The following is a 15022-nucleotide window of genomic DNA, read 5'->3' on the forward strand; positions in this document are numbered from 1 at the left end:
CACACGTTTGTAGCAGGCCCTGGTGGCATGTGAAAGTTCATTTTTTGCTTATTTATATTTGTATTAATTTGGTGAATTGTATTTAATTTATTGGAGGATTTATTTTTCTATTTATTTTTCTTGCCTTGCTTTTTTACATTTTATTGCTGTCAGATATTTTTCAGATTGTAATCTTGCTCTCAACGTAATGGTTGTATTCATTTATTTATTCAGGTTTCTGTTCTTGGTTTGGGTCAAAATATTATTTTATATCTGGTCAAAGCAGCATGTGCATGAAGCCTCCAGCTAAGTTTAAAGGCCCATGATTCATTAGATTTCATAACAGCAGTGAGAATAGCCTTAATTCAATCCAACAGTACTCTACCTTCACATTGACTTTGTATTGTTTTCATATCACTTGTAATTTGTAGTTTTATGTTACTCTAATTTCCTCCAAATTCTCCACAGGGATAAAATGGTTCAAGCTTTTTTTCTGGAGTAAGCCCATACAGCGAAATATATTTCATGTTTCAAAATTATACGGTACATATACACTCCGTATAGAGAATATAGTTTTGACAGGCCTAAAGATATCAAGATTTTATTGGTAAAATATATTGGTATTGGTTTCCAAAGTCCAAAATATATTTTGAAATACACTTTTTGGACAGTTATTTATGAAGAAAAAGAATAAACCCGCACACTCATCTGCTCCAGTGTAATTTAATGACAATGTTTCGAGCCAAGGCTCTTCATCGGGTCAAACTGTTATTTATGAAACATGTAAATGTATTTTTATTCAATTAATACATTAGCAGACAACATTTCAACCTACTATACGGTCTTCATGAAACATTGATCTAATTGTATACATTAATGTCTGATGAAGTCCTTATAGTAGGCCGAAACGTTAGGTCAGTTTTTAATGTAAGTGAATAAAAATAGCTTTAGCTACTGTGAGATTTTATATATTTTTGGGCTGAACCTGTTCAAAACCAGTTGAATGCCATCTCTTCCTATCTAGAAACATGTATAAATGTGTTTTCAGAAAGGGAAGACATTCAATTTGTGTTGCACACTGCTCAACTCTCAAATGTATTTCCTTTTACTGTTTGTATGGACCAATCCTAAGTCAAATAGTATTTGCAAATAATTATCTGTTTGTTTTAGTATTTTAGAGAACCAGATGGGTGGGGTTTCACACTTCAGGGCAACTCTAGTGACTGGTAAGTTGTTGCACAAAAGTACAGTAAAAGAATCTTTTACTGCGATTGTCACAACTTTCTTTCTAAATAAATTGTCCGTTGTGATAAAACCCCACCCATGGTATCCCAAGCAAATTAAAGCTAAACATAATAGCCAAAACATAATCGTTTGCAAATATTCTTTTAATGCAGATTTTCTATTGACACGTGAAGGATGCTGTTAACCTTTGATTTAACCTTTGATTCAAGTGACCTCTCCACCTGGAATATTGCATCCACTGAGAATTAAGCTGTCAAAATTAACCCCTTGTAAGTGAAGAACTAATGTACATGTCAATGTGAATGCGTTTTCTTATGAGTGTGGAAAATATGGTAATGCTTGATCTACAACACAGTATTGTAAGGGTACTAGTTGAAACAAAGCACTCCCTACCAGGTGTATCTATGGTATTGTAACTGAAACTATTATTACCATAAATAAGCTGATCTTATCTTTGCTGAAATTGACAATATTTCAGGGTGGGAAATTATGCTGTTATCGACTTGACTTGTATTTGCACTGGAACACTGATTTGATTAAAATCACAGTAAGCAATTCAACAGTTAATGCTAATTGTTCTTTCTTCAGGCTTGAACCCCCCCCCACCCCCCAGGTAATTCAACCCTCTCTCATCTCTCTGCTGAAATTCATACATGGATATCTAGAATGCAGAAGAAATAAAAAACCTCAGGCAATGATGTACCCTAAATTCGTGGGAAGATAATTGATTGGCTGCGTTAGGTCATATCCTCATCTGTGAAGTTAGCTTATTGTCAGACACTGCAGAGCTCAAGACCCATGATGCCAGGGTGTGCAGCGATTCAGCAGTTGGTGTAGTCTGACTCTAGTCCACACTATTGCATCGCATCGCATCACAGCTTATTATCCAGTCTCACCATGGCAACTACCAAGAGAAATCAGTATAAAACCTTTTAAGCAGCTTGAGCTCATTGGTATATCTTTGTGCTTTGAAACAGCCCCCCTCCTCCCCTCCCTACAGGATGATGACTAGATTGAGCCATCTACACATCAGCCAGAACTACACATTTAGGTCCATTGTACAGCCTTTGATGAAGCACATAGTTATTCAAATGTTGAGAAATGAGATAAACGCTAAATGTTTAAATGCTGATAAGTAAAATGCAACAGAAAAAGTATTCAATCAATAGACACCTTTATTACACATATACTTTGACAATAAACATATTCTTTGTTAATATATGCTGTGAATGAAGTGCTTCTTCTGGCATTTATAAACAAGACACAATTAGCTTGGCTCTTGGTCGTATTTTCTTGCAATTTCTATAAAGTAGCCTATATACATTTTGTGATATGTCTCTTAAATCCATACTGCAACTGTTTACGTGAGATGTTACACACACACTCACTGTAAGTTAGAATTGTTAAAAGTTAAAGCACCTTTTTACCCAGATATGTCATATTTTATCTAGATTTACTGTATTTAGATGTAGTATAATGCATGTAATACTAACATGATTGTACATAGTATAGGTGGTGGCTGTTAAACAGTTAAACTGTGCCACTAAAAAGACATATTGTGCGAGGGTAGGTGCTAACTTACACTTACAGTTGCCTACACGCATGCAGATTTTTTTTGTTGCTCCTGTCTCTATCACAAGTGTTGGCCTGTTTGTGCAATGTTTTGCCTGGCAGTGCATCAGACTTGTTTGTAATAGATTAAACACACTTGGGAAATACTTGTACTGGACATTTTGGCAGAAACTCTATACATATAGTATTTATATATATATATATATATATATATATATATATATATATATATATATATATATATATATATATATATATATATATATATATATATATATATATATATATATATATATATATTAAAAAACGTTTTGTGTCAAGCACACAAAGGTATGGTAAAATCACTTAATTGGCGAAAAGTTGCTGTGCAAGGCAAAAGCAAGCATAATATATCTTTTAACACCATGACCTTGGATGGTGGTGCGTAAGGTTTGGGTGAAACACAGTAAGGGTGAAAGTCATCAGACAGTGAGTGTTTATGTTTCCTCTTTCTTTTCCCTTTGAGCAGTCCGGCGAATCTTCATCTCTGTCAGTTGGATGTAGCGGATTACATTGGTGTCTGTGAAACAAGTACAGGAAGATGTTGACTGTGATTCAAACTGTGTCATGGCAGGGCTTAAGCCTGATTCATACTAAATAGCCGATCTACAAGCTCACAATGCATCACAGATGTGATGCGTTGTGAGCTTGTAAGCGATGCTTTGTGCGATGCTTTCTGAGCTTGTAGATGTGTTATGAAAAAATATATATTATATTGTTATTTTTCACATTTTCATCTATAATGTTATGTCAAAAACTGGGATGCCAGGGTTAGGTTGGTTAAAGGTGCCACATAGCACCTTTGCAGCGCCTTTGATCTATCTATCTAAATTATCTATATCTATCTATCTATCTACCTGCTGCCTATACACACATGAGCAGACAACAGATAGATTGATTAATTTAATGTGATTGTGTAGTTATTTTTTGCAACACTATATGCTACACAAAGGAAAGAATATGAGACGCATTATGAAAGACACAATGGAGGATAACACAATAAAGCCGACAAACATTTCCACTGCAGTCTGTAATGGTGAGACTGGCACAGAGCAACATGAGGCCTTTGAGTTGCATTTTGAAGACTATAAAAACAATATGGTAGTACAGAGGCACTCATACGACCTGCTAGGAATCATGGGGCCCCTGACAAGATGTAGCAGTACCCTCCCACCCACCCCGGTGCAACAAGTTGCAGTGTTAACTTTTTTGTATTTACTGTTGAAGTGTATAAAGCCGTAAGAGAGCCTTGGTCTGCTGCTTTATTTACAACTACATACCTTCAACTAGTAAATCATCACAATATCTCTGAAAGCAAAGGCTCCAATTAAAACAAATGCAAAAGTCCCATTGGTATTCAACACCTACATCATTTATTGACTCATGGAAATCATGCAGTCTTATCCTCCCCGCACCCACTTTTGGGCCTCCACCCTCACAAGAGACTATAGTGTTCCCTGTAAAGCGGTATCAAATCTGACCTGAAGGTTCCTGTTTATGTGACTCCTTGAGGTAGTAGAGGGCCTTCTGGAAGTCACCGAGGTGGTAATAAGCCACACCAGAGCGGTACAAAGCTTTGAAGTGGTCTCCCTCCTTGCGAAGGACTTTGAGACAGTACTCCTTCACACGCTCATAGTTCACCAGCTCCATCTGTAAGAGGCATGCTTGGAGGAGGAAAGAGAAGGAATACAGAAAAGGTGTTCATATAATAATATATAAATTGTTATTTGAATGCCATTGAATAATAGCTGTATGCACTTAAATTCAGTTCATACACTAAATTCATTCATAAATTACTACGTTAATTTAGCTATCTAACAACACCAGACACAGCATCCAAACGATCCAAAAACATCAAAAACTAAAGTGAGATGAGGTGGATGAGGGTGAGGGACCAGCCTGAGAATGAGTCATAGCCTACTGTGTCATGAATAATTCATGAATGTTGGAGCATTTCCCAGAAATCTACTCTATTGAAAAGAGAACAGCAAAACAAAAAAAGAAAAAGGTGCGATTGTGTTATTTAGCTATACCCGCCAAGCTGTTGTAACACTCCAGCTCGGCATTTTCCATGGCACCCTTCTGCTCATCCGTCAGCGAAGTGGACTTGCTGATGTTCGGGAGGAGGGAGGAGGAGGAGGATGGGGATTTGGAGCTGGTGGTGTCTGGATCTCCCAGAACCCGGCACAAGCCCTTCATCTCCAGCAAGGCGCGATGGTACTTGCCGATCGCCTCCCTGTACTTCTTATCCTTGTAGCACTGGGTGCCTTGCGTCTTGAAGTCGATCGCTCGTCTCACGGCATCCGCCGGCTCGTGTGACGGTTGTTTCAGCATCGATCCACCATGATGTTGCCGTTGTTGTTGTTGCTGCTGCTGCTGCTGCTGGTGGTGTCTTGCATCTCTGGTCCGGCTACTGCTGCTACTGCTGCTGCTGCTGCTGCTGCTCGGAGGCTGAGCGCTGCACTGCTGGGGGAGCCGCGGGACTGTGCCACCATCCGCGTTCGATGTGCCATCGCGGTCGGTCTGGCTTGCGCTCATTTTCGACAACCTTTCGTATGTTAAATAAATAATGTAGCTGCCCTTGTCTCCAAATTTGTATTTCTATTTTGTATTAAAAAAGACTCGCTCGCCTCACCGCATTCTCTTGCGCGTGTCGTGATGTTCATCCACGACTGCACGATGTCGCAACTACGTCTTCTGTGCGCACTCTTCTTCTTATATCCCCCTATTTTTTCCCGTGGCGATCCGATTGGTTCTTTATTATACGAGGCTATGCTGGCTCTTCACTAAGGTAGGCTATGCCTGGTCTAGTCTATCGCGGGATCTCTCTTTTTTATCTCAATCTGGAGGAATGCAGCCATCTCTAGAGATGAATGCATCAGATAAAGACCAAGCGGGCTGCCTCAGAGAGCGCAGGCTGTTCGGACTGACTCAACCCTTCGGTCCCCAGTTGACAGCGTATGATGTCATTTAAACAGCGTATGATGTCATTAAAACAAGAGTTTATATGGGGTAATATGCTGTCTGCCTGAACCTGCACCACCTTAGATCGCCTTGCTGAATTAAGCTGATTCCTCTTCTGAGCTCCGTCAACAACCCCACCTGGTACACAAAACACAATATGATACGCCAGGTTTTATTTATTCAGCTATTTCCTCCTATCTGTGCTGTCAGTGTCACTCAACCGAATAGTGTACTGCAGCTGTTTGGGTGTGTCTTGTTGTGGAATTCTAACTATCTCTGGAGCAAATGCTGCTGACCAAAAAAAACTTTCCGGTGCTGAATAAATAGGGGAGGGAAAGCTAAAGGATGATACAAAGTAAACAACATAGCTACCATGCCTATTCTAGGCATTTTAACCCATATATACAAGTTCCTTCCCTGTAGGCTGACATCAAAGTGAGAGAATCAGGTGAATTAAAAAAAAATCCAAGGCACGTTCAGTAAAAAAAAGCCTTTATTGGTCCATGCCTCCATGGCTTGCTTGGCAAAGGTTAAAAACGCAGGTGACCAAGCATTTTAGCATATTCATAAACATTGTAATATAATATTTAATATCCTATAATTTATAAATATTATAATACACATACACAACTAAAGTATAGGCTAATATGTAGGCTATTGTATGTAATATATAATATAGATAATATGACAACCTGTAATAGGCTATTTAGTAGGCTAAATATATTTACATGATAATTATATAAATGTAAAAAAGGTGACAAGCCAATTCACACTTCTCTTTCGCTCAATCTCACATACACACACACGCACACGCACACGCACACAGACACGCACACACACACACACACACACACACACACACGCACACGCACACGCACACACACACACACACACACACACACACACACACACACACACACACACACACACACACACACACACACACACACACACGGGGGGGGGGGGGCGGAAGTGTATGAGCTATTTTGTGTGTATTGTAGAACACGGCTTGTAATTTCTCTTTTTACGTCGCATACATTATTTATTTGCTTCTTGGTGAATTTTCCCATGACTTTCCACCCCCTCACACATGGTGCTTTCGGAAATTGCGCACTGGAGCGCACTCGCCTATTAGTTAACAGACGACGTCACACTGATAAGATTAAGAACCAGTATGCGCGCGCAGGCCGGCACCAAAAGAAACCCATTATGTCATGTCTCCGTCTCGCTAGGACGCGCCTCACTAGCCAACACACAAGAGGAGGTTGAATGGACTGAAACCAGCGCACCCCGAAACAATATGCTGGGAATTGATTGCATGAAAAGTGCTTCCAGTCTATCTAAAAGCTCACAAGTTCACAACTGTAAAGTAGCCGATCAATAAGCTCACAACGCGTCGCATCGGGACGCGTTGTGAGCTTGTAGATCGGCTATTTTCAAATAGCCGATGCAGATATAGGTTTAGAGTGCTCACGTGGCCTAGTTGCTTCTTTCGGGCTTGTTTTCCTAGACCTGATTGCTTATTGCTCTCACAAAATATGGCAACAATGGAAACAACAATCATTACGTCATTTCTCTGCGACAACTTGTTTACATCATGGCGTCGGTGGATTTGAGAGGTACCGGATTCCATTGTTTCCGTTTTTAAAATGCAAACATATTACTGCAGGTTTGAATTCGCTACTAATACATGATGATGTGACACGTTATTTAAGTAGCTATCGAGGGAAACAAGAAGCTGCCTGGCTAAATATATCCTAATGTCGCCATTACCGTAGAGTTATAGCCCCATAGGTAACCCCCCCACCCCACCCCATCGCTGTAGTAGCCGATGGGGAGAGGTTCAGGTTTTGGTCAACAGAACAGAACCAGTGGTGTAAAGTAACTAAGAACATTTACTCAAGTACTGTACTTAAGTACAATTCTGAGGTATTTTTACTCTACTGGAGTATTTCCAATTTTCAGTACTTTTACTTCTACCACATTACATCTCAGTGGCAAATGTTATACTTTTACTCCACTACAATTATATTGAAAACTTTAGTTACTATTTACTTTGTAGATTTTGATTATTATTACAAAACATACATTACCCATTTCAGCCCTATATACCAGCTGGTATATAGGGCTGAAATGGGTAATGTATGACCCCTAGGTCTTCAACCTTTTCAGGCCAGGGACCCCCAAACTGATGGGGAGATGGAGCAGGGACCCCCTACCTGGTAGGGTAGGGGGGGCTACCACATATATTGTATATTTATGTATACAATTGTGTTTTATATTGCCTGCTCCTACGCACCTGCCCCAGTAGGTGTGCAAAATAAAGATTCTCTACAAAATATTTATAAACATACCATGTTATTGTGCATTGTGCCTCCATTTATCTGTTTGCTATGGATTCATGTTATGTTTAAAGACAATTTGACATTTTGGGGAAAAAAAGAAAACCATTTATTTTTATTTTTTTTCAAAAAAAAATTCGCGGACCCCCTGCAGTACCTCCGCGGACCCCCTAGGGGTCACGGACCCCCTGTTGAAGACCTCTGCATATACATTTCGGCCATTTGAAAATAGCCGATCTACAAGCTCACAATGTGTTGGATCTGCTATTTTTTAGATTTTCATACATTCCAATACTTGTGAAATGAGTACTTTTGGCACTTTAAGTACATTTTGATTCCAATACTTCTGTATTTATACTCAAGTAAATTTTGAATACCGGACTTTTACTTGTATTGGAGTATTTCTACATTGCAGTATTGATACTTACTTAAGTAAAAAAATGTAGTACTTTTTCTACCACAGACCATAACTACATATCGAATGCTGCTTGTAGATCTGCAATTTACGGCAGATCTACGTGAGACCCGCTGTTTACGTTGTGGTTTGTTTTGAAAACATAATTGCCCAGGTAATGGTACCTAATTTTATAGCTTTGGATCAAGACTGTCATAGATGTATTTTATCTAGTCTGACTTTTACTTTCGTACCATAGTTAGATACTATCATAGATGCATTTTATTGAGTTTGACTTTTACTTTCATATCATAGATACGTAACTAATATTCAGACTCGATAAAATACATCTATGATAGTCTTGATCCAAGGCTACAAAATGTAAAGACCTGTCAATCAAATTCAATTCAATTTAGGCTTTCATCCAGAGCGACATTGTCCCGGACTCTGTACAGAACGTTGTGAGAACACGACCTGTTCCTACTATGAGCGGATTAGGCAACAATGATTCCCATCTCCCACATCAGATTTTCCTTGGCAGTCTACAAAACGGAATTAACAATTATAAAACTTTAAGTTCACGTTATTTGTCCTTCAACATCCTTTGTTGTATTTGTTCTTTCTACTGACAGACAACCTCCTTGGGATATCCTGGGTTGACAGTGGCTGGGTGCCCATTCTCAACCCTGGCAATGTGTTGGACTATTTTTCGGAGAGAAGCAACCCATTCTATGACCGAACTTGTAATAATGAGGTAGTGAAGATGCAGCGGCTAACCCTGGAGCATCTGAAGTAAGATTACAATATGAGTTTGTTTTTTGTTACAAATTATTCAGATTTATTATTGAACAAAAATACAGATACAATATTATGCTCCACAGTGTAATAAAAAAGAAAAAGAAAAACATTACATCATATCAGATAACCAGTGTGCAAATGCATCCTCACTCACTCTTCACACCGCATACACAGTGAGCAACACAGCATTTTGGCGTCAGTAACCGCTGCTGCCAGTGTCCTATCTGCCCGCAACAATGCCTCACCGTCGAAGAAGAGAAAGATACTCGTTCAAAGCAAACGTTTAGTTTCAGCTCCTATAATTCAAGGCATTCCTTGAGAAGATTTACAAAACTAAGCTAAAAACTAGTCATTTCCTATGCAAACATGTTTCCTACTATGTATACACTTCGTTAAGATAAAATAAAATGCCATGCACAGGCGTGACGCTATTAAAATAGCGTTCTGCCAATAAAAAAAATCCCCATTACACCCCTGCAGGCAAAATCATTAAATGCCCAAGATACAAGTTAATAACACTGCTATAATGTCAGAAGAACCGTCTGGTCAGAGGTCTGTAGCAAAGTTCCATTTTGCCCAGCAACATGCTTAAAAGCCACAGTCAAAATAAACACATTTTCTGATTTATTTTCCAGTCAAATGGTGGGAGTTGAGTACATTCTTCTTCATGCCCAGGAACCAATTCTTTATATCATCCGTAAGCAGCAGAGGCAGTCACCTAACCAAGGTGAGCAGCTACAGCAAATTCATTAATCGCTGATTCTCGATGTGTTGTGTACTGCACGTACTGTACCATGTACAAATGCAGAGGTACTTGATCCAGATTGTAACTGTTTTTTTTGTGTCATGCTGTCTGTCCTTTATTTTCTGCAACTGTTGCCGGTGTACTATCTCATGTAATTGTGACCCCCTTAAATATTTGTATTTAAACTTTATTTGACCAGGAAATAGCCTCAATGAGATACAACCGTGTCCTTGCCAAGACAGCCAACAGTACATTAAACATGGTTGGAGAAACAACATAATACAAATTACAGACATTAAAAGGTTTCATTCACACAAGTACATATACAATATAGGTATGTCCACAGCTAGTCGACAAGTCTATTAAACAGAGCTGCCCAGTGCAGAGATTTAGTGCTTCCTCTAAAGACAGATACAGAATGATATTAAATGTATGTTTTTTTGGAACGTACAAGGAAAGGTTTCCACCCTACAGCAACGATATGTTGGGAGTAGTGAACCACAGCCAGTTGGTGCTGCTGCTGCTTGAAGCTCAGCTTTCTTTAACTACTTAAATCCTATACAGTATACGCTTAATCAGTGGTGTGTTCTAGTTTTTTTCTGGAGGGTATACGATAATTATTCCCTGCACAATATGCGCGATACGCTAGCGCGTTTTCAATGGATTAGACTAGCCGTATATAGCATAACACAGTAGAACACACCACTGCGCTTAATCATATTTGGGGGAAATTGCTTCAAATATTCTCCAATAATGACCTGGCCAAAATAGAGACATTTAAAGTGGATAACAAAAGTTGCAATATGTAATATCGATATATAATGTAAAAAAGAAAAGAAAAGGCTAAATAATTTCCACTACCACTACAAATATTGTTGCCAAAAATAACCGATCTCCGAACCGATCTTTCAAAGCTTTAATTTGACACTTTTCTTCCATGTATCCACCCCCAGTGATACCATTTTCTGACTACTACATCATAGCAGGAGTGGTGTATCAGGCGCCAGACCTGGGAACAGTTATTGGTTCCAGAATGGTAAGAGCTTGCTATATATTCCATCATGATATACTGTATATTTTAGGGGGCACGGTGGCGCAGTCGGTAGTGCTGTCGCCTCACAGACGGGGACGCTGTGGGCGCTGTGGGCGCGTTCTCTCCTTCCGCGTCATCAGTGCCCATACCCTAGGTGGGGTTGGTGAAAGGGCCTCTATGTGTGGAGTTTGCATGTTCTCCCTGTGTTCTAACCATAGACATATAAAGGTAGACGCCTCCTCTGGCTCTGAAGCGTCTGTATGGCGGGCGCGCTTCCGCTTCCAGGGGGGCAGCTGGAAATTTCCCGCGTGCGTCACAGAAGAAGGCGTTCAGTAGGCCAATGAGAGGCAGGTGGGGGCGGGACAACTAGATTCTGACAAGTCCTGGAAAAGACGTGCTGTGATTGGCCAGTGCCCGTACCCCCCATTTCCGGGGGGAACGGGCACTGGCCAATCACAGCGCGTATGGCGGCCACCATACGAAATAGGTCACTCCAACGAACTGCAGAGGCCAATGAGGTATCTAGGTTTCTATGTCTATGGTTCTAACTAGGTACCCTCACAAAAACTTGCAGTAATCCTGGTCTCTATACTGCCTCCCCCTGGTCAGCCGGGGTGCCTGATGGAGGGGAAAGGAACTGGTAGGAATAACGTGTTCCTTCCACGCGCTACATCTAACCAGGGAATTTCCCCCCTGTCAGGTGATAAGAAGCGTCTTGCTAGCTCTCACTCTCATGCATTGAAGGAGGCATGAGCTCGGCTCTAGGCTCTCCCTAGGCTGGCAGATGGAGTGTAGCGCCCAGGATTACTTAGACAATTGGCACTGGGTGAAAAAATGGATTACAAAATCGTGGGATTAAAAAAAAAGAAGGGAAAAAAAGAAAGATATACTGTATATTTTAATACCTCTAGCTCAATGTTAGGTTTGTGAAGAATTCTCCAATTTTGACCGGTGTCTTGATTTGAAGAGTGTTTGATTGTTCTTTGCCATTCAACATTCATTCATAAAATGGGATCACACTTGACAGCAAGGATATTTTAAAATCTTTTTTTAAATTACAGTTATTGTTCCTGCAGCATCTGTCATTTTATTTAGATCTTTCTTTGCTGTCAAATTTGATACCATTCTTTTGAAGTTAAAACACTTTTCATAAGGATTATGCACCTATTGACAAATGTAATTCTTCATTTAGCTGCTTAACTCATTCAGTGCCTGACTTATTTCTGTCAGTTTGGCTCTGAGTGCCAGAGCCAAAAATACATTGTAAAAAAAAAGTGCTTAGGAAGCGAGATACAGCCTTTTTCAGTAAGATGTTAAACAAGAAGTGAATGTAGCAGCAAATCTTCAAATCATGATATCTTGGGTTCTGAACATAAAAAAAAAAAAAAAAAAAAGGGATTTTTTTTAGATTATTTTTTTTTTTTTATGACGTCGGCGACATCATTGGCACCCTGGGCTTATAAAAACGTGACGTCAATGGCACTGAATGAGTAAGGACTTGCACTCACTATTAACAAATGTGTTTCTTCCTAGTTTACTTATGTAATTCTATATCCTTTAGCTCTCTGCTGTCCATGGAATACAATCTGCTTTTGATGAGGCCATGTCTTATTGTCGCTACCACCCCTCCAAAGGATACTGGTGGCAATTCAAAGACCAGGAGGAGAAAGGTTAGCTTGAGGGTTGGCTTTAGTTGTAGTGGGCTCTTGTATGCTGTTTTGATGACCTTTTCTTGTATTTTTATTTTTCACCCATCACCCACTGTAATGCGCTGTGAGAATCTACTGTCACTTTTAATTATCTTATTTGTGGGGTCGTCTTGGTGGTTTATAAATGTTTTGTTTATTATGGTCAATGGTAACCCATGTAATAAAAAAGAGAATACAATTATACTGTAGTAAACTAAATCGTGTTTTTCTACAGAAAAGGTCAAACCAAAATCTAAGCAGAAAGAAGAACCCAGTTCGCTGTTTCAGAGACAACGTGTCGACACTCTCCTTTTAGACCTCAGGTCAAAGTTTCCCCCAACATTTTACCAGGTATGTGTTGCACTGACAGAATAAAACAAACTAGTTGTACAGTGAATTTTGCTGTCTTTCTATAGTTTCTTTCTAGTTTTTAAAATAACTGTCAATACATTTCTTTCAGCCTAAACCTGGTGAGAAGCCTATACCAGGTATGACCTTTTAAAGTGCTTCATCCACATTCTAGTCAGAACATAATCCATGGTCATTTTGAACCGCTGCTCAGTACTGTTTGATAACTTTGTCCAAGAGTTAAGTCTGTCTATGTTAAGTTAACTGTCTGTCTATGTCCATGAAACCTCCTGTCAGTAGTTCAACAATTTTGTATGAATTATTTTTACTATCCAACTCATGTTCCTATTTACATACTATGGTAGCGCAACAATTCCCTTCTGATTCCCAGTTTGAATAGGGTTAGGTTTACTGACAGCCTCGTTTGGCTCTCAGTCTAATGCCAAAAGTGACTCAAACTCCTTAAGTCCTATGCATGATTGTAATTCTATTGTATTGCAGTTGAGGTAAAGAAGGAACCTGAACCACCTGCTGAAACAGTGAAACAGGAGGAGAGGGAACCAGCCACCAAGTCCTCAGCCCCAGGGCCTCCAAGCAAACCGCCCCCTGAGAAACGAGCAAGGCTCCAGTGATGACCACTCCTAATACACTTTGAGTGGGGTAAAATCTTGAGTGATAATTTAATGCAGAGAGTGTACTATATATAACCAAATGGACCTGTAAAGGTCAATTTGGTTATATTTGTACACTCTCTGAGTCACAATTGGATAAATTAACACTTATGATTTGACTGTGTCTGTGTGGGAAGAAGAACATAAATGTGACTACATCGATGAGCAAGATTATAGTCACGATCATTCCCCACTTTTGAGAGGGTGACCAGCAGGAAAAGAAGGCATGCAAAACGTGACTAAACAGTTGAACAGGTTGAGAGTGGGCTGCCATGTTGTCCAGAATGTCCAGCACTGCAACTTTGTTGACTGGTTTTCAAGATGCTTATAACAAATTGGCACAAAAAGTGTCAGTTCTCTGTCTGGGTGCCAGAACTACTTTTACCCTGTAACCTTAGTCTTGTACTCTCGATAAAGTTTGGCAACCCATACATTTCAAGCAGATGCATAGCTAACAGGGCTAAAGTAAAGTGTGAGTGGACATTTTAAGACTATGTGCAGAAACCTTGCTATTTTTTTTTTCTTTTCTTTTTTTGCTAATGAAGAGCTTTTTTTGTTGGATGATATGCTGACTTCAGCGACAGTATCAGTTTACTGTTGACATCAGCAGGATCTTTCTGGGGTAATGAATTCAGAGGTCATTTCCATTCCCAGCCTGCTTAACCAAGGGATGTACCATGATGTTGAACATTGAAAACTTCTTTTTACTTTATGATTTTCAGATGTATTGTGATACTAAACATCAAATACCGTATGTGTATTGATATATGTCCATACATTTTGACTAGAGTATTAATACCAACAGAGATGTATATCTCATATTGTTAATAGTTTGGACCACTCTGATTTAACTGGTGTGTTTAATGTGTTGTATTAAAAAAAAACGTACGTATTTGTAACAGCGAAGCAATGTGGTCATGATAGTTTTTCTTCAGATATTTTCAAATAAATTGTATCTAATATTTGTGTACATTTAATCTAATTTGGTATGAAATCATTGTGATGGCGTGCCGTAATGGTGTAGCGTTCTTGACTCATAAGCACTACCGGTTGTGTAGTTGTATGATAATTGCTTTATCTGTCTAGTTTAATAAACCAGGGGTCTTCAACGTTTTCAGCCCAAGGACCCCTATCTGAGAGAGAGATGAAGCAGGGACCCCCTCTATATTGTATAAAATTGTGTTTCAGATTAAACTTCTCTTTT

At 39.4% G+C, this 15022-nt stretch overlaps 2 protein-coding genes across 2 annotated transcripts; one reads left to right on the forward strand and one right to left on the reverse strand.

Annotated features, from left to right (window-relative positions):
- Positions 1–3119: 3119 nt before the first annotated feature.
- ttc9 (tetratricopeptide repeat domain 9) lies at positions 3120–5904 on the reverse strand. Its single transcript, XM_080414388.1, has 3 exons — positions 4869–5904; positions 4317–4499; positions 3120–3355 (listed from the first exon to the last, which is right to left on the reverse strand). Exons 1-3 carry the CDS (start codon positions 5371–5373, stop codon positions 3273–3275), a joined length of 771 nt encoding a protein of 256 aa, XP_080270514.1. The 5' UTR covers positions 5374–5904; the 3' UTR covers positions 3120–3272.
- A 1418-nt stretch (positions 5905–7322) lies between these two features.
- On the forward strand, positions 7323–14772 carry med6 (mediator complex subunit 6). The gene is made up of 8 exons (XM_080414836.1): positions 7323–7418; positions 9168–9327; positions 9969–10060; positions 11032–11114; positions 12673–12781; positions 13035–13150; positions 13260–13287; positions 13649–14772. The coding sequence occupies exons 1-8, from the start codon at positions 7397–7399 to the stop codon at positions 13777–13779; spliced, it is 741 nt and encodes a 246-aa protein (XP_080270962.1). The 5' UTR covers positions 7323–7396; the 3' UTR covers positions 13780–14772.
- The last annotated feature ends 250 nt before the right edge of the window (positions 14773–15022 follow it).

This window comes from Gymnoscopelus braueri (genome assembly GCF_963280865.1).
Source record: "Gymnoscopelus braueri genome assembly, chromosome: 19".
Classification (NCBI taxonomy): domain Eukaryota; kingdom Metazoa; phylum Chordata; class Actinopteri; order Myctophiformes; family Myctophidae; genus Gymnoscopelus; species Gymnoscopelus braueri.